We start from the raw sequence: 16,799 nt of genomic DNA on the forward strand, positions 1-16,799 counted from the left end.
CCCAGTCCATGCACCAGAAAACATCCCCACAGCATGATGCTGCCACCACCATGCTTCACCGTAGGGATGGTGCCAGGTTTCTTCGAAATGTGACACTTGTCATTCAGGCCAAAGAGTTCAACCGTGGTTTCATCAAACCAGAGAATCTTGTTTCTCATGGTCTGAGAGTCCATTAGGTGCCTTTTGGAAAACTCCAAGTTGGCTGTCATGTGCCTTTAATTGATGAGTGGCTTCTGCCTAGCCACTCTACCATTCAGGGCTGATTGGTATAGTGCTGCACAGATGGTTGTCCTTCTGGAAGGTTCTCCAATGCCCACAAAGGAACTCTGGAGCTCTGTCACAGTGACCATCGGGTTCTTGGTAACCTCCCGGACCAAGGCCCTTCTCCCCCGATTGCTCAGTTTGGCCAGGCGGTCAGCTTTAGGAAGAGTCTTGGACAATTCTTTCGACCTCATGGCTTTGGTTTTGCTCTGACATGCAGTCAACTGTGGGACCATATATAAACAGAAGTGTGCCTTTCCAAATCATGTCCAATCAATTGAATTTACCACAGATGGACTCTAATCAAGTTGTAGAAACATCAAGGATGATCAATGGAAACAGGATGCACCTGAGCTCAATTTCAAACTCTCATAGCAGAGGGTCTGAATACTTGTGTAAATAATGCATTTGTTGTTTATTTTTAATACATTTGCAAACATTTCTAAGAAGCAGATTTTTCTAGATTTAATCAATTTTAGAATAAGGCTGTAACGTAACAAAATGTGGGAAATTCAAGGGGTCTGAATACTTTCCAAAGGCGCTGTATCTGTAGTTTTAGACTCAAATACATAACACAGGTAGTGGTTATACAGATAATGAGACATGCACCAATATGGATACTAAAAAACACTTTTGAACCTGTCCTCCACCCACCTCCTCCTGAATGGTGACCTGCTGCATCTCCTGGGAGAGCGCGATCTCCGCCTGAAAGGTGAGCGGCTGAACCTTCGCCGGGCGCCTAGGGCCGGGCTGGCGTCCATACGGACCGCTGCCTCTTCCTGGCTCCACATCCTGAAGATCACGTGACAAAAGGATAAGGTGTTACACATTCAATATTCTCCATGCATTACCTAAAGTGGGTCTGGTTTTATTTGGACAGGATTCAATGTGGGGATGATGTACACTGGACTATGTTTGTTTGGGAATATCGTGGCATGACGACATGTGAAGTGCCATCTCCCATATAGCAATTAAGTACTTGTCTTTCTTGCACTAAGATCTGCACTTGTTTTTTCTTATTGGCATTGTTTCTGCTGATAGCTGTCAAGGGTCTATCTGAAATAACGGTGATATTGCAAGTATCCTGCTCCCGATACATTACTAGGGGTGTATTCACTGAAAACCAAATGGAAGCAACCGGACAAAATGGGGAGGTCTCACCTGAACTTGCCTGATAAGCGCTACTTTTCGTTTCAAAATGTTTTCTGTTGCAATTTTTTTAGTTAGTGTACACTAATTAATACACCCCAGGGCTTCCCATTCCAATGCTCATGGTCTATCCCGGGAGGAGAGTGAGCTGATGGTTGTGTCACAATATGTTAACCCGTAAATTCATTTGTGAATTCTGTTCCTGGTTGTGAGAGGACACATCTCCTCTTCAAAAACAATAGCACCTGTTTATCTGTATTGAACACAAATGGATGTGTGTGTTTATGACGGATGTGTGTATGTTTATGACACACCTGTGTTTGTTTTTGAATTGACATTTGGCCCCAAAAAAATCTCACCTGCCAGGTGGAAGTCTCACTCGGTCCATCACTCTCCTTCGACTCTCCGGAGAGCATGGGTGGCCCCCTCTGGGTGGTGACGGTGACATGGCCCTTCGCTCAGCTGCCTGGGGGCCTGAGGATGAGTGACATTGTGATGGGGACGTGCTGCGCTGCAGCTGGAGGGCGGGGCCTGGCAGCCTCCCTCGCAGGCCTGGAGAGCGGTTCTCCTTCCCAGAGGAAGCATCCTTGGCGGGGGACTTGGTTGCCTTCTTGTCCTTGTCCCATTCCCTATCTGGCCACCTAGCCTTGCAGTGCTCGGGTGACTTGTGGTTGCTGCCGCTGGGCTCCTGGTTTTGGGCTCCTCTGCTCTGAGCCGGTGGGGAAGGCTGCTTGCTAGTGCCAGGAGGAGACCTAAAGCACTCTGAACTCCTGGAATGTCTTCTGCTGTCTCTATCCCTGGACGTGCTCCGTCCTCTCATCCGATCCTTGGTCTTCCCGTCTGTCCTGCTCTTCCTGGCATTTTTATTGGGATTGATCTGCTTAGCTTTTCCGGCATCCGTCGACTCTCGTCGTCCTCTACAGGTGTCCTTAGCGGTCTGTGAGCCTGAGCCGGACCCGGGACCTGTTGCCCCTATACACCAGTGCTGCCCATTGCGCTCCCTCTCCACCTGAATCTCCCCATCCTCCTCCTCTTCAGAGTGGTAGCCCTGGAGTATGAGCCCCATGTCCGACTGTACCTCCCTGCCCCCCTCAGTCAGTTCACCATCTAGCTCGGCTTGTATCAGGGCCCTCTGTTTCTCCAGCTCCTCCAGAAGTGCCATCTCATCATCTTCCAGTCTTGGCTGCTTGGCAGAGGAGTACAGGGAAGCGTCGTCATCCCCACAGTTTGAGAAGACATCGGTCGAGGGGTTGTCTTTACGCTTGTGCCTCTTGTGCTTGTGCCGGTGCCCGTGGCGCCGCTCCTTGTCCTCTGGGGAGACGTGCTTCTGTCGCTTGTGTTTGCTGCGGTGCTTGTGTTTCTTCTTCTTGGTCTTGGCCGAGCTCACGGCGACGCGGAGCTTCAACGAACCGGCTTCGACCTTCCCGGCACTTCCTTCTTCCTCCTCTTCACCTGACAGGTCCTCATTTTCCTCTTCATTGCCACTCCTCTCTGAGCTCTCTGCATCCTCTCCCCTGCGAACAAAAAAGATATAGGAAAGGGTAATGATTAGTCAACTGGGAAGGTCTATTATAATTGGTTAATTTGACAACTATTGCTGGTTTATTCCACAACTACTAACGTTAGTGGTGCAACTTGAGTGTTTCTCAGACCTTTCCTTGGGGACCCACACCGGATTCAATTAGTCTAACCGGTATTTCTCCGAGTTTCATAACTGACATTGACTTGTAAGAACGTTATGTAGCTAACTACCTACCTAAATAACGTTAAACATCTAGCTATATAACTAAGTTAGCTAGTTTCAATTACAAATGGCACATTTCTTCTAACGTTAGCTCCTGTAGTTAGCCACGTTTGTTAGCTACAGCACCGAAACAGGCTCTCTGTTATATACAATATTACTTTTCCAAATGTTTCGTTACGACCCACCCCAGGACACCCTATCGCGACAACTACACATCGTGCCTAAAACACAATTTGAAAAATGTCTTACGCTTGTTTTCTTTCGCCGTCACCGGTTATGAAACCCATGGCAGCCATTTTCATTGTTTACTTTGGACATGCGCAATGGATAGGAAGACAAGGCAAGGCATTGTATGTAAAGTAATGACCATTTTGCGTTTTGTCTGTATCCCCTATATAAGAGATTTCGAAATAATGAATCTTCTTTGGGCCTATATTTTGATGTTACACACTATTATATAATTATAAGACTATGTAATTTACTGCACTGAAACGAACTATTCCATTAACAGTCAGTGGTCCCTAAAAAGTCAGCAGGTTGGCTCATTGGCATGTTGGGATCCAGTTCGTTTCCGACGTGTTTACATTTCATACAGCATGAACTCATCGCTGATATAAATGTGACATTGTTGTCGTATATGTCTTGCTATGTACTGTAGATCTAGGTAACGTTAGCTAGCTAGCTACCTGGAATTGGGCTCTGTGGTGACGAGTGAGTTTAATTCAGCGCGATTCCATGTTTATCAAACGTAATGAACGCTAACTAGCTATCGTTGTAAATAGAAACGTTGCATATTTCAGAAAATTCAGTGTGTGTTCTTCAATATCTACCTACGTGCATGTGTTAGTATTTATTGTAGATTTCAGTTTCGCATGCATGCATTTTCCACAGCTAGCCAGCTTGACTTGTAGTGCTATGACTAAGTTCTTCCTATTATGCATGGTCAACAAGTGTAAGGTTAGACACTAAGCAAGACTTTCTCTTCATTATGTCTCTTGAATACAGAATATCTTGCTTAATCGGAGTATGGCTTGGACAAGTGTAGTTCAAACGAAGCTAATGTTGCATCCCCAACATTTTAGTTATGCTAATCTCATGCAATCCCTCTGTCTCCCCATGTTAGCTCAACCCAGATGATGAGTCCAGTCAATTATGATTTCCAGGACATCAGGCCAGTCACACTACACCTTCCAGAAGAGACGGTCACCTCCTTGTACTGTGTCACTGCTAAGGGGCTGGAGGCCCAAGTGGCCTCCTTAGTCGAAGCCTTCCTGGTTGAAGTGTACCGCTGCAGAGTGTGCCAGTTCACCAGTGGCCTAAAAGGCAGTATCCAAACACACGTACTGGAGAGGCACGATTTAGGAGCCTCCTCCTGCCCTGGTCTTCCCTGTCTTGAGAAGGACAATGGCCTTGAGGTAGGGGTGGGAGTTGACAGAGAAGATGATGATGAACTGGACCAAAATGGCTCCCCAGGCTACAACCTGGAGGATGACCTCCATTCCGTCTCAAAGGATGCTGACCAGATGGATCATATGGGCTTGGAGCGCATGTCCTTCCTGCTGCCCATGTACGGCATGCTGCCCAATATCAGTCCCCGGTCATGTGACATGGCCCTGAGTTCCAACTCGGACGGGAGTCTCCACGTTGCACAGACCTGTGAGGTAAGAGAGAAGTTTAACTAGGGGGGAAAATGTGTGTTTCAAATGCAGTGAAAATTCCAGTTGAGTGGATTTATCACTATAGGATAGAAAGGTGGACTAGTAATTTCCAATTCTATGTCGGCAATATATACTCAGATTTGTAGCTGAGAATCAGTTTTGTTTATCCTGCTCTGGTCCTATACAGGTGAGCACTTTGTTTGAGGAGGATGAGAGACATGGTGAGGAGGACGAAGAGGAGAGCGTGTTCCGATTGGACGCTGCCGACTCCGTCAACCTGTCGTGTCCAATGGGCTCGGTGGTGATAAACGAGGCCAAGGATGATGAGATGGCCCAGTCAGCTCACCTCATGACCCTGGGCCTCTGTCGCATCTCCACAGCCAACAAGGGCCTCTCAGACAGAGCGGGTACCCAGCTTCCCTCAACTCCCATCGGGCAAGAGGGTTTGGAGTCAGACACCTCCTTGGATGACAAGATGGATGACAAAATGCCCCAGTCCCAGGGAAAGCAGTCCCCTCCTCATGGCCCCAAGCAGCGGAGGTCACTGTTCTGTGTCCTCTGCCGTGCCACCCTGACCTCTAGACACTTGCTTGAGGTCCACCTTAAATGTCACAACGGGGACAGGGGCTTCAAGTGCCTTCAGTGTGGCTGGACGTCGGCCGTGTGGGGGGAGATGGAGCGCCACTGGAGGGCCCACGGGAAGAGGATGCGGCGGGGAAAAAAAGAGAAAGATAGGGGCACCAGGCCCCATGGTTGCCAGGTTTGTCTCCGGAAGTTCCGGAGTGTTAAGTCCCGGGATGCACATAAGCGGCGGCACCACAGTCAACGGCGGAGTCCTCAAGAATGCTTCACGTGCCAGCACTGTGACTACAGTGGTGAGGACCTGTTTCAGTGTTTATTCCAATTTTACCCTACTATTCCACCTAACATTGAAATTGTTTCGGGATAGAGTTGCAAAGGGAGGGTTTATTACTGGAATCTTTACCAGTAAACTACTCGAATTTTGGTATCTGTCAAGTTTTTTTATTTTATCAGGTGACATCTGGTTGCCTTTTTGGGTACATATTATCACAGGTGTCTGTAATTATCTCTGGGGTCGTTCCACCAAAAAACACGAGGAGTTTGACATCTAACATCTAAGATTGTTCTGAAATTGTTTCTGTAGATAGAAACAAATAAGATATGCATTTCTGCAATATTGTTTTGTTAAAATATAATTTCATCTCTAAAAAATGTAATCTAATTGATTGCACCCAAATTGGCAATTTTAATTTATAGGATTCAGATAACATTCGATAAATATAGTACGTAACATCTGATTTGGACAAAACTTCATCCTAACAATGCGTAAGACTTAAAAAAAAAWWTGTTTTAAGCCGCCTACCCCAACGGCCAGTATACAGTATCAGTTCTCTATGTTTGACAAGTAGTATGAAGCTGCGGCTTGGAGTATTGTTGGTGATGGTTTTTGCCCATTCAGAGAGAGTATTAATTGAAGTCGCTTGCATTTTCCCCTATAAATAAGTGTCAAAGTACCAGGTTTTACCCACCAGATGCTCCTGTTCATGCTATTGCCACACCCTTTCATCCATTTTGCTGGTCTCTTGTGTTTATTAAATGTATCACAACATTTTCTTTCCAACTTTGGGTAGAAAACCAATAGCTTTTGTGCATGATGAAAATAAATTGTGATCATCCTCACAATTCAAGCCAGTACTCAATGAAAGCAATTCAGTTTGTCCTTCTCTTCGGCCTAATCTATGTCCAGGAAACTGCCCCTGTGTGTGGTTTATTCCCTTCAAAAAAGGCCTGGATTAGTTGTTAGACCATTCCTGTTGAACAAGCAAACAGTTAGGCTACAGCAGTTATGTTATGGTCTCTAAGGGTTTTCAATGGTAAAAGTCCCAAACACACACTACACTGTATAGTGTTTTGTAATGGTGTTGGGTTGTGTTTAGTCAATAACCCATTTCTCCATCACATTTTTGGGCTTCATATGGTAATTGCACCATAGGCATAGCCCTCAGAGAGCTGCCACATGTTGGACTATTCAAGGAGAGTTGGGTTGCTAAGAGAAGGACAAACTGAATTGCTTTCATGGGGGACTGGCTTAACTTGTGAGGATAACCACACAAAAAGCTATTGGTTTTCTAGCCAAAGCTGCAGAGAAAATGTTGTGATACATTTGATAACACAAGAGACCAGCAAAATGGATGAAAGCAGGAACAGCCAGGTAGCTGGTACTTTCACTTAATTTTGGGGGGAAATGCAAGCGTCTTCAATTGCTAATTTCTCTGATCAGGGGGAAAAAACWAAAACATCACATAATACACTGAATACATTACATAGTATGAATAAACAATGCTCTGAGTCGCAGCCTCATACAACTTGTCAAACATAGAGAACTGATACTGTATACTGGCCATTGGTTTGGGTTGACTGGCTACCCACACTCCTTGCTCCGACTAAAAGCCACGCTCACGTACATTAGTTTCTTCTCCGCAATGAGTCTGGATCGGAGTAGCCCTCCAAACCATTGCCTGACGACTCAAGCTAATTGTTCCCGCAAGAAAGGGTGGGGACCGACGATACCACGATCAGAACTAGAACTGCAAGCTTCAAGAAGGACATTCAATCAAAAAAAAAAAAAACTATTTTACCCTGTGTGTGTGTACAGTACTGTATTTATTCTTGGGATATTGTTTTTCGAAAGGAAAATCAGGAGTGCGTCTTTAATTCCCCAAATTACCAGCAGCCTTCCAACCCTATTCAGGGATGAACACATTAACATTAATATAGATGATACAAATTTTACCCAGCTGTCCCATCTCTGTCTGTCTTTCAGATAAGTCGTGGGACAAGCTGCACAAACACATTCTCTCAGAGCACAAAGCCTTTGGGGACAGACTGACAAACCCGGATGGACTGAGTACCCATGTTGTGTAAGTAGTTTACCTGTTCCCTTCCTGCGCCATAGTCTCAGAGCAACAAACCAACCTACTCATTGTGTGCACCCAAAATATTTAAAAGCATTTGGTCTGGACATATGCCATATTTGAATTTCATAAAAATGCATCCTTCTTCCCTCTTTTCTGTGAAGTAATCAATGATTAGACATGGCACAATGGCTCAATCAAATTTGACTTTTTAAAGAATTTTAATGGGAATACTGTATAAAATCTATTTGGATGAATTTTCACAAGTTGGTCTTTGAACACAGTTGAGATCTCAACCATACGTCTTTGACCATTAAAGGGGCAATCTGCTATTGGTACAACCATTTTGGACTTGATAATATACTTGGTAACGATATACTGTATACCCATTGATTAGTGAAGAATATAACTTTTGTCTCTGAAAACAGTTTAAACATTTTTTTATAAATGAAATTTCATAAATACCTTATTTACATAAGTATTCAGAGCCTTGTGACCTTTATTGAGCTCAGGTGCATCCTGTTTCCATTGATCATCCTTGATTGGAGTCCACCTGTGGTAAATTAAATTGATTGGACATGATTTGGAAAGGCACACACCTGTCTGTATAAGGTCCCACAGTTGACAGTGCATGTCAGAGCAAAAACCAAGCCATGACGTCGAAGGAATTTTCCATAGAGCTCCGAGAAAGGATTGTGTCGAGGCACAGATCTGGGGAAAGGTACAAAAAAATGTCTGCAGCATTGAAGTTCCCCAAGAAGTTTAGAACCACCAAGACTTCCTAGAGATGGCTGCCCGGCCAAACTGAGCAATCGGGGGAGAAGGGCCTTGGTCAGGGAGGTGACCAAGAACCCGATGGTCACTAATAACAGAGCTCCGGAGTTCCTCTGTGGAGATGGGAGAACCTTCCAGAAGGACAACCATCTCTGCAGCACTCAACCAATCAGGCCTTTATGGTGAGTGGCCAGCCACTCCTCAGTAAAAGGCACGACAGCCCGCTTGGAGTTTGCCAAAAGGCCCCTAAAGGACTCTCAGACCATGAGAAACAAGATTCTCTKGTCTGACGAAACCTGAATGCCTTGAGTGGCCCAGCCAGAGCCCGGACTTGAACACGATCGAACATCTCTGAAGATACCTGAAAATAGCTCTGCAGTGATGCTCTCCATCCAACCTGACAGAGCTTGAGAAGGATGACCTGCAGAGAAGAATGGGAGAAACCCTAAAAAATACAAGTGTGCCAAATTTGTCATTCCCAAGAAGACTCGAGGCTGTAATCGCTGCCAAAGGTCCTTCAACAAAGTACTGAATAAAGCGTCTGAATACTTACAGTACTAGTCAAAAGTTTGGACACACCTACTCAGTCAAGGGTTTTTATTTATTTGGACTGTTTTCTACATTGTAGAATAGTAGTGAAGAGATCAAATCATATAGTAACCAAGTTTTTTTTAAACAAATCTAAATATATTTTATATTCTTCATAGTAGCTGATGACAGCTTTGCACACTCTTGGCATTCTCTCAACCAGATTCACCTGGAATGCTTTTCCAACAGTCTTTAAGGAGTTCCCACATATGCTCAGCACTTGTTGGCTAGTTTTCCTTCACTCTGCGTTCCAACTCATCCCAAACCATCTCAGTTGGGTTGAGGTTGGGTGATTGTTGAGGCCAGGTCATCAGATGCAGCACTCCATCACTCTCCTTGGTCAAATAGCCCTTACACAGTCTGGAGGTGTTGGGTCATTGTCCTGTTGAAAAACAAATGATAGTCCCGCTAAGCGCTAACCAGATGGGATGGCGTATTGCTGCAGAATCACTGACAGTGTCACCAGCAAAGCACCATCATACCTCCTCCTCCATGCTTCACGGTGGGAACCACACATGCGGAGATCATCTGTTCACCTCGCTCTGCGTCTCACAAAGACACAGTGGTTGGAAACAGAAATCTCAAATTTGGACTCATCAAACCAAAGGACAGATTTCCACCGGTCTAATGTCCATTGCTCGTGTTTCTTGGGCCAAGCAAGTCTCTTCTACTTCTTATTTTTTTACCTTTATTTAGCTAGGCAAGTCAGTTAAGAACAAATTCTTATTTACAATGACGGCCTACCTCGGCCAAACCGTAACCCGGACGACGCTGGGCCAATTGTGCGCCGCCCTATGGGACTCCCAATAACGGCCGTTTGTGATACAGCCTGGAATCGAACCAGGGTCTGTAGTGATGCCTCTAGCACTGAGGATGCAGTGCCTTAGACCGCTGCTTCACTCGGGAGTCCCTTTAGTAGTGGTTTCTTTGCAGCAATTGGACCATGAAGGCCTGCTTGACAATGTCTCCTCTGAACAGTTGATGTTGAGATGTGTCTGTTACTTGAACTCTGTGAAGCAATTATTTGGGCTGCAATAACTCTAATGCTGGTAACTCTAATGAACTTATCCTCTGCAACAGAGGTAACTCTGGGTCTTCCTTTCCTGTGGCGGTCCTCATGAGAGCCAGTTTCATCATAGCGCTTGATGGTTTTTGCAACTGAAAATTGACTGACCTTTATCTCTTAAAGTAGTGATGGACTGTTGTTTCTCTTTGCTTATTTGAGCTTTTCTTCCCATAATATGGACTTAGTCTTTTACCAAATAGGGCTATCTTCTGTATACCACCCCTACCTTGACAGAACTACTGATTGTCTCAAACGCATTAAGGAAAAAATTCCACATTCACTTTTAACAAGTCACACCTGTTAATTGAAATGCATTCCAGGTGACTACCTCATGAAGCTGGTTGAATGCTAAGAGTGTGCAAAGCTGTCATCAACGCAAAAGGTGGCTACTTTGAAGAATCTCAAATATATATATTTTTTTGATTTAACACTTATGCTTACTACATGATTCCATATGTCTTATTTCATAGTTCTGATGTCTTCACTATTATTCTACAATGTAGAAAATTGTAAAAAATTAAGAAAAACCCTGGAATCAGGTGTCAACTTTTTTGCTTCGTCATTATGGGGTATTGTGTGTAGATTGATTTAGGAAAAAAACTATTGAATCCATTTTAGAATAAGGCTGTAAAGTAACAATGTGGAAAAAGTGAAGGGGTCTGAATACTTCCTGAATGCCCTGTGAGCTTTTTTATAACAAACACTTTATAGCCTCAAATGGTTAAAACTATAAGTTTGATCTCATGGATGGTCAGCCCTTGCATTAATGGCTGTCTTTATGAATTTGAGACTGGTTATATTTCCACAACCCATCCATCCCTCAGCTGTTTACCAAAACAACAATGGCGTCGTGACCGATTTGTTGTTGTTTAAGTGCAGATTGTCCATTTAACGGTGCCCTCTCCAACTCGCAGGTGTGCTTTGAGGAAGTTCACCCACGAAAGCAATTACCCACAAGACCTGCAAGGAGTGGAGCCAGAAAAGTGGAATAAGTGGAGGCAGAAGCAGAGGGGAAGTAAGGACGGAGAGGAGTGCAGAGAGGAGCAAGGGCAGAAAGCGGAGGAATCGGTGAGGAGGAAAGGGAGGAAAGAGTTCTGCTGTGCCCTCTGCAACAGGTACAGTCACTCAGAAGTGTCAGTAACATATTTTACCACAAGGGGTCAGAGTACAGTTTGTTGTGGAAGATATGAGTATTGCAGAGGCTTTGTTTGTTTATTTACTTTTCTGTGTGTTTTCAGTACCATATACACTTTCAAAATAAATTTGCCACTAAAACTAGGCCGTAAAACCATAGAGATCCTATTAAATTAAACCCCTCAAAGTTCCAGAATGGTCTGAAAATGGCAGCCATTGTGGTCAGGGAGAAATCCAAACCAGTCTAATATGAATGAATGGCAGTAGAGGCATAGGTGATGCATTTCCTGCTTTTACTTATGCAGGAAAATAAAAGGCAGGCATGTGATTAGGGCTGGGCGATATGCTCAAAATATCATATGGTATTTTTCAATTTTTTACGGTATGACTATATTTGACAGTATTCTATGTTTTTGATTAATAAAAGTTTTACATTTGCTTTATGAGTAGTACGTGACCCTAGGGTGGCAACACATATATTCTAAATTATTTCAATGGGTCTTTCTCCATTCTGATTGTTTTATACTGTTCAATTCAACTTCAACCTAAAATAATTTCCTGCCTTTCCATCAATTTCTTCATTTCCTGCACTCATTTGAGATAATTTCCACACTGCCACGATATGGGCAAAAAAAACTAGGCCTTATTTTTAACCAAATGTTGCAATTGTGATTTAGATCAAAACACTTGGATGAACTTTTGGAATCATGGCAATATAATGTTTTATAAGTCTATAGTTAGAATATAAAATAATAGTGGGCACTTTGAATACAGTGTTGTTTGACATGACAACAAATGAAAATGCCATGGACGAGTTATTGTGACAGGGTAGGAACCAAAGTGATGTGCAGTGTTTCTTAGGGGACCCTATAATCTTTGGCTACATTAAATCTTTATTCATGTAGCCAACATATTCATGCTTCGCTTATTCCTCTTTGATTTAGCAGATACTGTTGCACAAACAACATGCTGATTTAGGCATCCACCAGGACTGGTAGAGCGCTCCTTGTGACGGGGTGGGACTAGGTCTGTGTGGAGTGAGTGACTGACTGAGTGAGTGCGAGAGAGATGACGATTACTCAAGTAGCGGAGTAAACTACAAATGGATGTTACACACGGCGTATCACATTTAACAAACCAAACATTCAAATACCGTTATAGAAGGTTAATAAGTAAAAACCCAAACCGGTCCTTGCATCAATACGGGTATATAGTAAAATACGGCCCTACATGTGATATCAGAAATTGTCAAAAAATTGTCAATCGAAAATGTTGTCAATTAAAAATACTGTTTATACAGGTTTTGTAGAAATGGAATGTTGGCATATTGGCAGTTATTTAGAAACATTTATGGTATTGTTCCTTTAAAACTGGATGGCTAGCTAGCTAACAAACATTCATAGTGTAAAACTATGAATTTTAAGATTCTTAGCACAGCACTGGCAAACCATGGTTGAACAACTCCCGTGCCAAAATGGCTGACCTTTCATACCATCATAGATGCGGTAAAGAGGTCAATGGAACGGAGACCATGGCGGATAGAAGGATGCCAGATTGTTGCACGTTCAACAAATCTGATTTTAACAAAGTGGATATTCGTCAAATCTTTCCATTGTTTGGATCGAGTTCCATTGACCTTACCGCATCAGTAGCTAGGTTTCCATCCAATTGGCGACAGATTTTAATGCGAATATTCAAAAATCTCCATTAAGAGAAAAAAAAAGTAATTTTCACCAGTGGTGTCTCCACCAAACGGACTTTGTGCGGATAAAAATCAGTGCGTGTGTCACTCCCTGACCATAGTAAGCTGTTTTTTTCTGTGTTGGTTGGGGCGTGATAGTGACTTGGGTGGGTCATCTAGGTGTTTTTGGATTTCTATGGTGGCCTGATATGGTTCCCAATCAGAGGCAGCTGTTTATCGTTGTCTCTGATTGGGGATCATATTTAGGTAGCCATTTCCTCATTTGTGTTTGTGGGATCTTGACTATGTGTAGTTGCCTGTCAGCACTATTTTGTATAGCTTCACGTTTCGTTTGTTCATTTTGTTGGTTTGTTCGGTGTTCATTCATTAAAAGAGAATGTACGCATACCACGCTGCGCCTTGGTCTCATTCTAACGACGGACGTGACAGCGTGATGGCGTAGTGCACAAAGTAATTTTTTCAGTAATGATCCAAATAAAAATCTAAAATGTGTTTCCATCACATTTTCCACTCCACTCACTCTGAGTTGTCTCACAAAAACCTTTGGGTTAAATAGCAAATGTGCCTGCTCTAGACAATAATGGATACAGTGCAGGTAGGCCAGTCTAAATTATGAGATTATTAMGATAATATTTTAATTTGCCAAGCATCGATCATCATGTCACCAGAATAAAACCCTCAATATTTTGAGCATCAAGCACATCAGTTCATCATAACTTATTACATCTGTAGCCTAGTAAACAGCATGCTTTCCCGACGAGTTGTAGTGGGAGGACATGTCATCGCGTGACACCAAGTTTACTTTGATATGATGGTTATTATATCAATATTTGCGCATAAAAGCATTTCTACTGACATTTCTTGCATAATTAATTTTACCAACACAAAAAGTTTCCACCATGTCAAACGAACAAATGACCTGGTCGGTCATTTACAAAGTTGTACTGAAACTTCCTGTTTCAAATCACAGCTGTCATGATTTTTTTTTTATATATATGGTATGACTTTATGCACATAAAAGCTGTGGATGAAAAGGTGGTTTATAAGAAGGTTCATGATCATTCTAGTGTTCTAATTCTGTGTGTAAAACTTTCATAGAATCATTGCCACTTTATGGTGGTATAGTTGCAGCACATATCAAGTAAATGCTACAGTGTGTTTGAGAGATACATAGAGCAAGCCCACTTTAAACAAACTACAACCTTTAAGGCCTAATGTCTACACAATTTCTGAAGCATTGATGTAGTGCTTATAAAGACTTCATAACGTGTAGTTTATTTAAAGTATGACCAGGTTGTAAATGCATCTCAGGTTGTAAATGCAGTTTCCTGCCATGACAGGAAGTTCTCCACCAAGCTGACCATGCGTCGCCACATGGGCATCCACCAGGGGGACAAGCCCTTTGAGTGTCCCCATTGCCACTACAGCACCCGGCTCAAGGCCTCACTGGTACAGCACCTCCGTGTTCATACAGGTAACGTTTTTAGACCATATTCAATCATCCTAGCTGGTACTGTAGTCAGCACAAGGACACACACACACTAGTGTTATTCATTATATTGTTGTACCTCAATGTTCTACCTGTGTAGTAAGGCACATATTACTGTGTGTGTGTGACTTGTACATGTGGGAAATGTGTACGTTTTGGAGTGTTACATTTGTATTGTAAAGAGACAAGTCCAGAATAGCTGGACATGCAAAATCCAGTGTCGGGAACACTGTTGGAGGAGTAACTGGACACTCAATTATTTGCCCATTGTGCATTGGTTCTTACCAAGGGGCGGGGGGGATGTTGCTGTGGCCCAAATTTATGAGAGAACTTTTCCCACACCTTCTCTCCCAGCAATGACTTTGAGAGCTGTGTGGCCATGGTAACAGTAGTGAGGTTGCATAATATGCCATCAGGTTGAAGACCGGAATGTTCATCCCATATAGGTTAATTTTCCATTCCACTGACATGATATATACATAACAAACACAATGTTTAGGGGAATTCAGTGTTTCTCCCAGATAAACATTGGGCCCCCCGAGAAACATGCAGGAAAGCCGACACCAATATTTACAATATAATGCAGCCATTTTTTTAGGAATTGGGGTGCACTGGGCAACAGAGTAATAATTTGCAGTTTAATTCTGAACAAAACCTTTTTTTTGGTCAATAGTTGGAAAGCTACTGAACCCCATAATATTAATTGTTATTGTGCTGAAGATGATGAAAATGAGGTTGAAAAGTGGTGGAATTGCCCTTTAAGTAGCTACCTACTCTGGCCCAATAAAACAGTTATCTACAGCAGCTTTGGGTTTAAAAATGTCTTTCTACTATACACAGGGTGCAGAGTTCCCAACCTGTCCTTGAGGGCCACAGTCACTTAGATTGTTGTACCTGCCTTAAAGGCCCCCTGTAGTGACTAGTGAAAAGCCAGCTTTTCAAACTGAAAAACAATGTTCTGAGCCCACCAATAATGTTGTACAGAGTTTTTAGTTTGACAATAATATATGATAAAAGGTTCTGATTGAAGCCTTATCGTCTTGGTGACATCTGAGCTGTCAACTATCTACCTGTAGGTGAGAAGCCCTTCAAATGCCTTCAGTGTCCCTACGCCTCCATCGACAGCAGCTCCCTGCGCCGACACTCCCGCACGCACACACAGGAGAGGCCCTACTGCTGCCAGTACTGTCCATACAGCAGGTAACTACACACACACACACTAATGTATGTTTAGAGTTCATGTTAATAGTTTGCTAAGTCTCTAAGTCTCTGTCTACTCCTCAATGGCAGCCTCTGTGTCCCTCGCCAGTCTCCCACACTGTCCACACTAAGTTAGCTCTCTCTCTCCCTCCCTGTCTGACTATCTCCCTCTTTTTCTCTTTCAATCTTTCTGTAGCATCCAGAAAAAGAGCTTAGATCTCCACGCACGACGCCACCACACAGGCGAGTCTTTCCCCTGCCACCTCTGTCCGTACGCTACACCGGACCGCCAGCTGCTGCTGCGCCATGTGCGCAAGCACCACTCTTCTGAACCATCCCACGTATTGGGACCAAGGACACCCAAACGTCCCAAAACCTCTATCTCTGCAGGAAGGGTCCAGTAATCCTGACAAATAACTTTCTCTGGGTCATGTTCAGTAGGCACCAAACGAAAGAAAACTGACTGATTGAGAGGGACTACCTGGACTTCCTTTTCCATTGCGTGGCCTAATGGACCATGACCCTGGTCTTGAATGGAAATGTGTCTTTAATCATATTAAACAAGCACATTTATTTTACTACACCTCACAATAGTTGATATTTCTTTAGAAATGAAATGGTAATTACATAGTAATAACCTAAGAATTTTCTGTGAAGTTTATGAAGTTGAATCGGTACCGCTTGCCGTGCAGGAGAAGAGAGAACAGGGTGGCTGGAGAAGGGGTCCTTATGGTGTAGCTGACCCTGCTCATTCCTGATAAATGTAGGATTTTAGACAAATCTGACGGAGTTGACCAAATCCCCGGACACATTTTTTAGGAATCACAGTTTTGAGAGAGATATTATTTAAAGTCAGAGAGGACTATTGAAAGAAACTACATACAATCCTTTTTCATTTAATATTCATTATTGCCAGTTTTTTGAATTTGAAACACTTTTTTGGAGAGTTTGAAATTGGGATCCTTTGCTCCAGACAAGGGCATTTCCGGGCATAACCGACATGTAAATGTCATTTTTAAGCTCAAATCCACCCCATTTTCGAACATTGCTATGAGCACAACCAAATGACAGAAGTGATGGATTCGACTTCCACTTTAC

General features: G+C 43.2%; 2 protein-coding genes across 12 annotated transcripts in view; one reads left to right on the forward strand and one right to left on the reverse strand.

Annotated features, from left to right (window-relative positions):
- LOC111956737 (serine/threonine-protein kinase PRP4 homolog) overlaps window positions 1–3,501 on the reverse strand; it is a 30,787-nt gene extending 27,286 nt beyond the window's left edge. For all 9 annotated transcript variants that reach the window (XR_011474616.1, XR_011474610.1, XR_011474615.1 and 6 more), the window contains exons 1-3: window positions 3,404–3,501; window positions 1,770–2,924; window positions 916–1,053 (exon numbers count right to left, since the gene is read on the reverse strand). Coding sequence is in view for 2 of the 9 variants with exons in the window: in XM_023977298.2 (XP_023833066.1) it covers window positions 916–1,053; window positions 1,770–2,924; window positions 3,404–3,456 (1,346 nt within the window). In the remaining 7 variants the exon portion in view is untranslated. The remainder of the gene's footprint in view (window positions 1–915; window positions 1,054–1,769; window positions 2,925–3,403) is intronic.
- An 80-nt stretch (window positions 3,502–3,581) lies between these two features.
- si:dkey-154p10.3 (zinc finger protein 84) lies at window positions 3,582–16,284 on the forward strand. 3 transcript variants are annotated; one of them, XM_023977301.2, is made up of 8 exons: window positions 3,582–3,818; window positions 4,278–4,815; window positions 5,000–5,687; window positions 7,658–7,754; window positions 11,091–11,291; window positions 14,353–14,486; window positions 15,578–15,701; window positions 15,898–16,284. In XM_023977301.2, the coding sequence occupies exons 1-8, from the start codon at window positions 3,802–3,804 to the stop codon at window positions 16,103–16,105; spliced, it is 2,007 nt and encodes a 668-aa protein (XP_023833069.1). In that variant the 5' UTR covers window positions 3,582–3,801; the 3' UTR covers window positions 16,106–16,284. The 3 variants fall into 3 exon arrangements, with proteins under 3 accessions (XP_023833069.1, XP_023833071.1, XP_023833070.1); XM_023977303.2 differs by having other exon boundaries at window positions 3,583–3,902; XM_023977302.2 differs by having other exon boundaries at window positions 3,583–3,865.
- The last annotated feature ends 515 nt before the right edge of the window (window positions 16,285–16,799 follow it).

Source organism: Salvelinus sp. IW2-2015, linkage group LG32 (genome assembly GCF_002910315.2).
Source record: "Salvelinus sp. IW2-2015 linkage group LG32, ASM291031v2, whole genome shotgun sequence".
NCBI lineage: Eukaryota > Metazoa > Chordata > Actinopteri > Salmoniformes > Salmonidae > Salvelinus > Salvelinus sp. IW2-2015.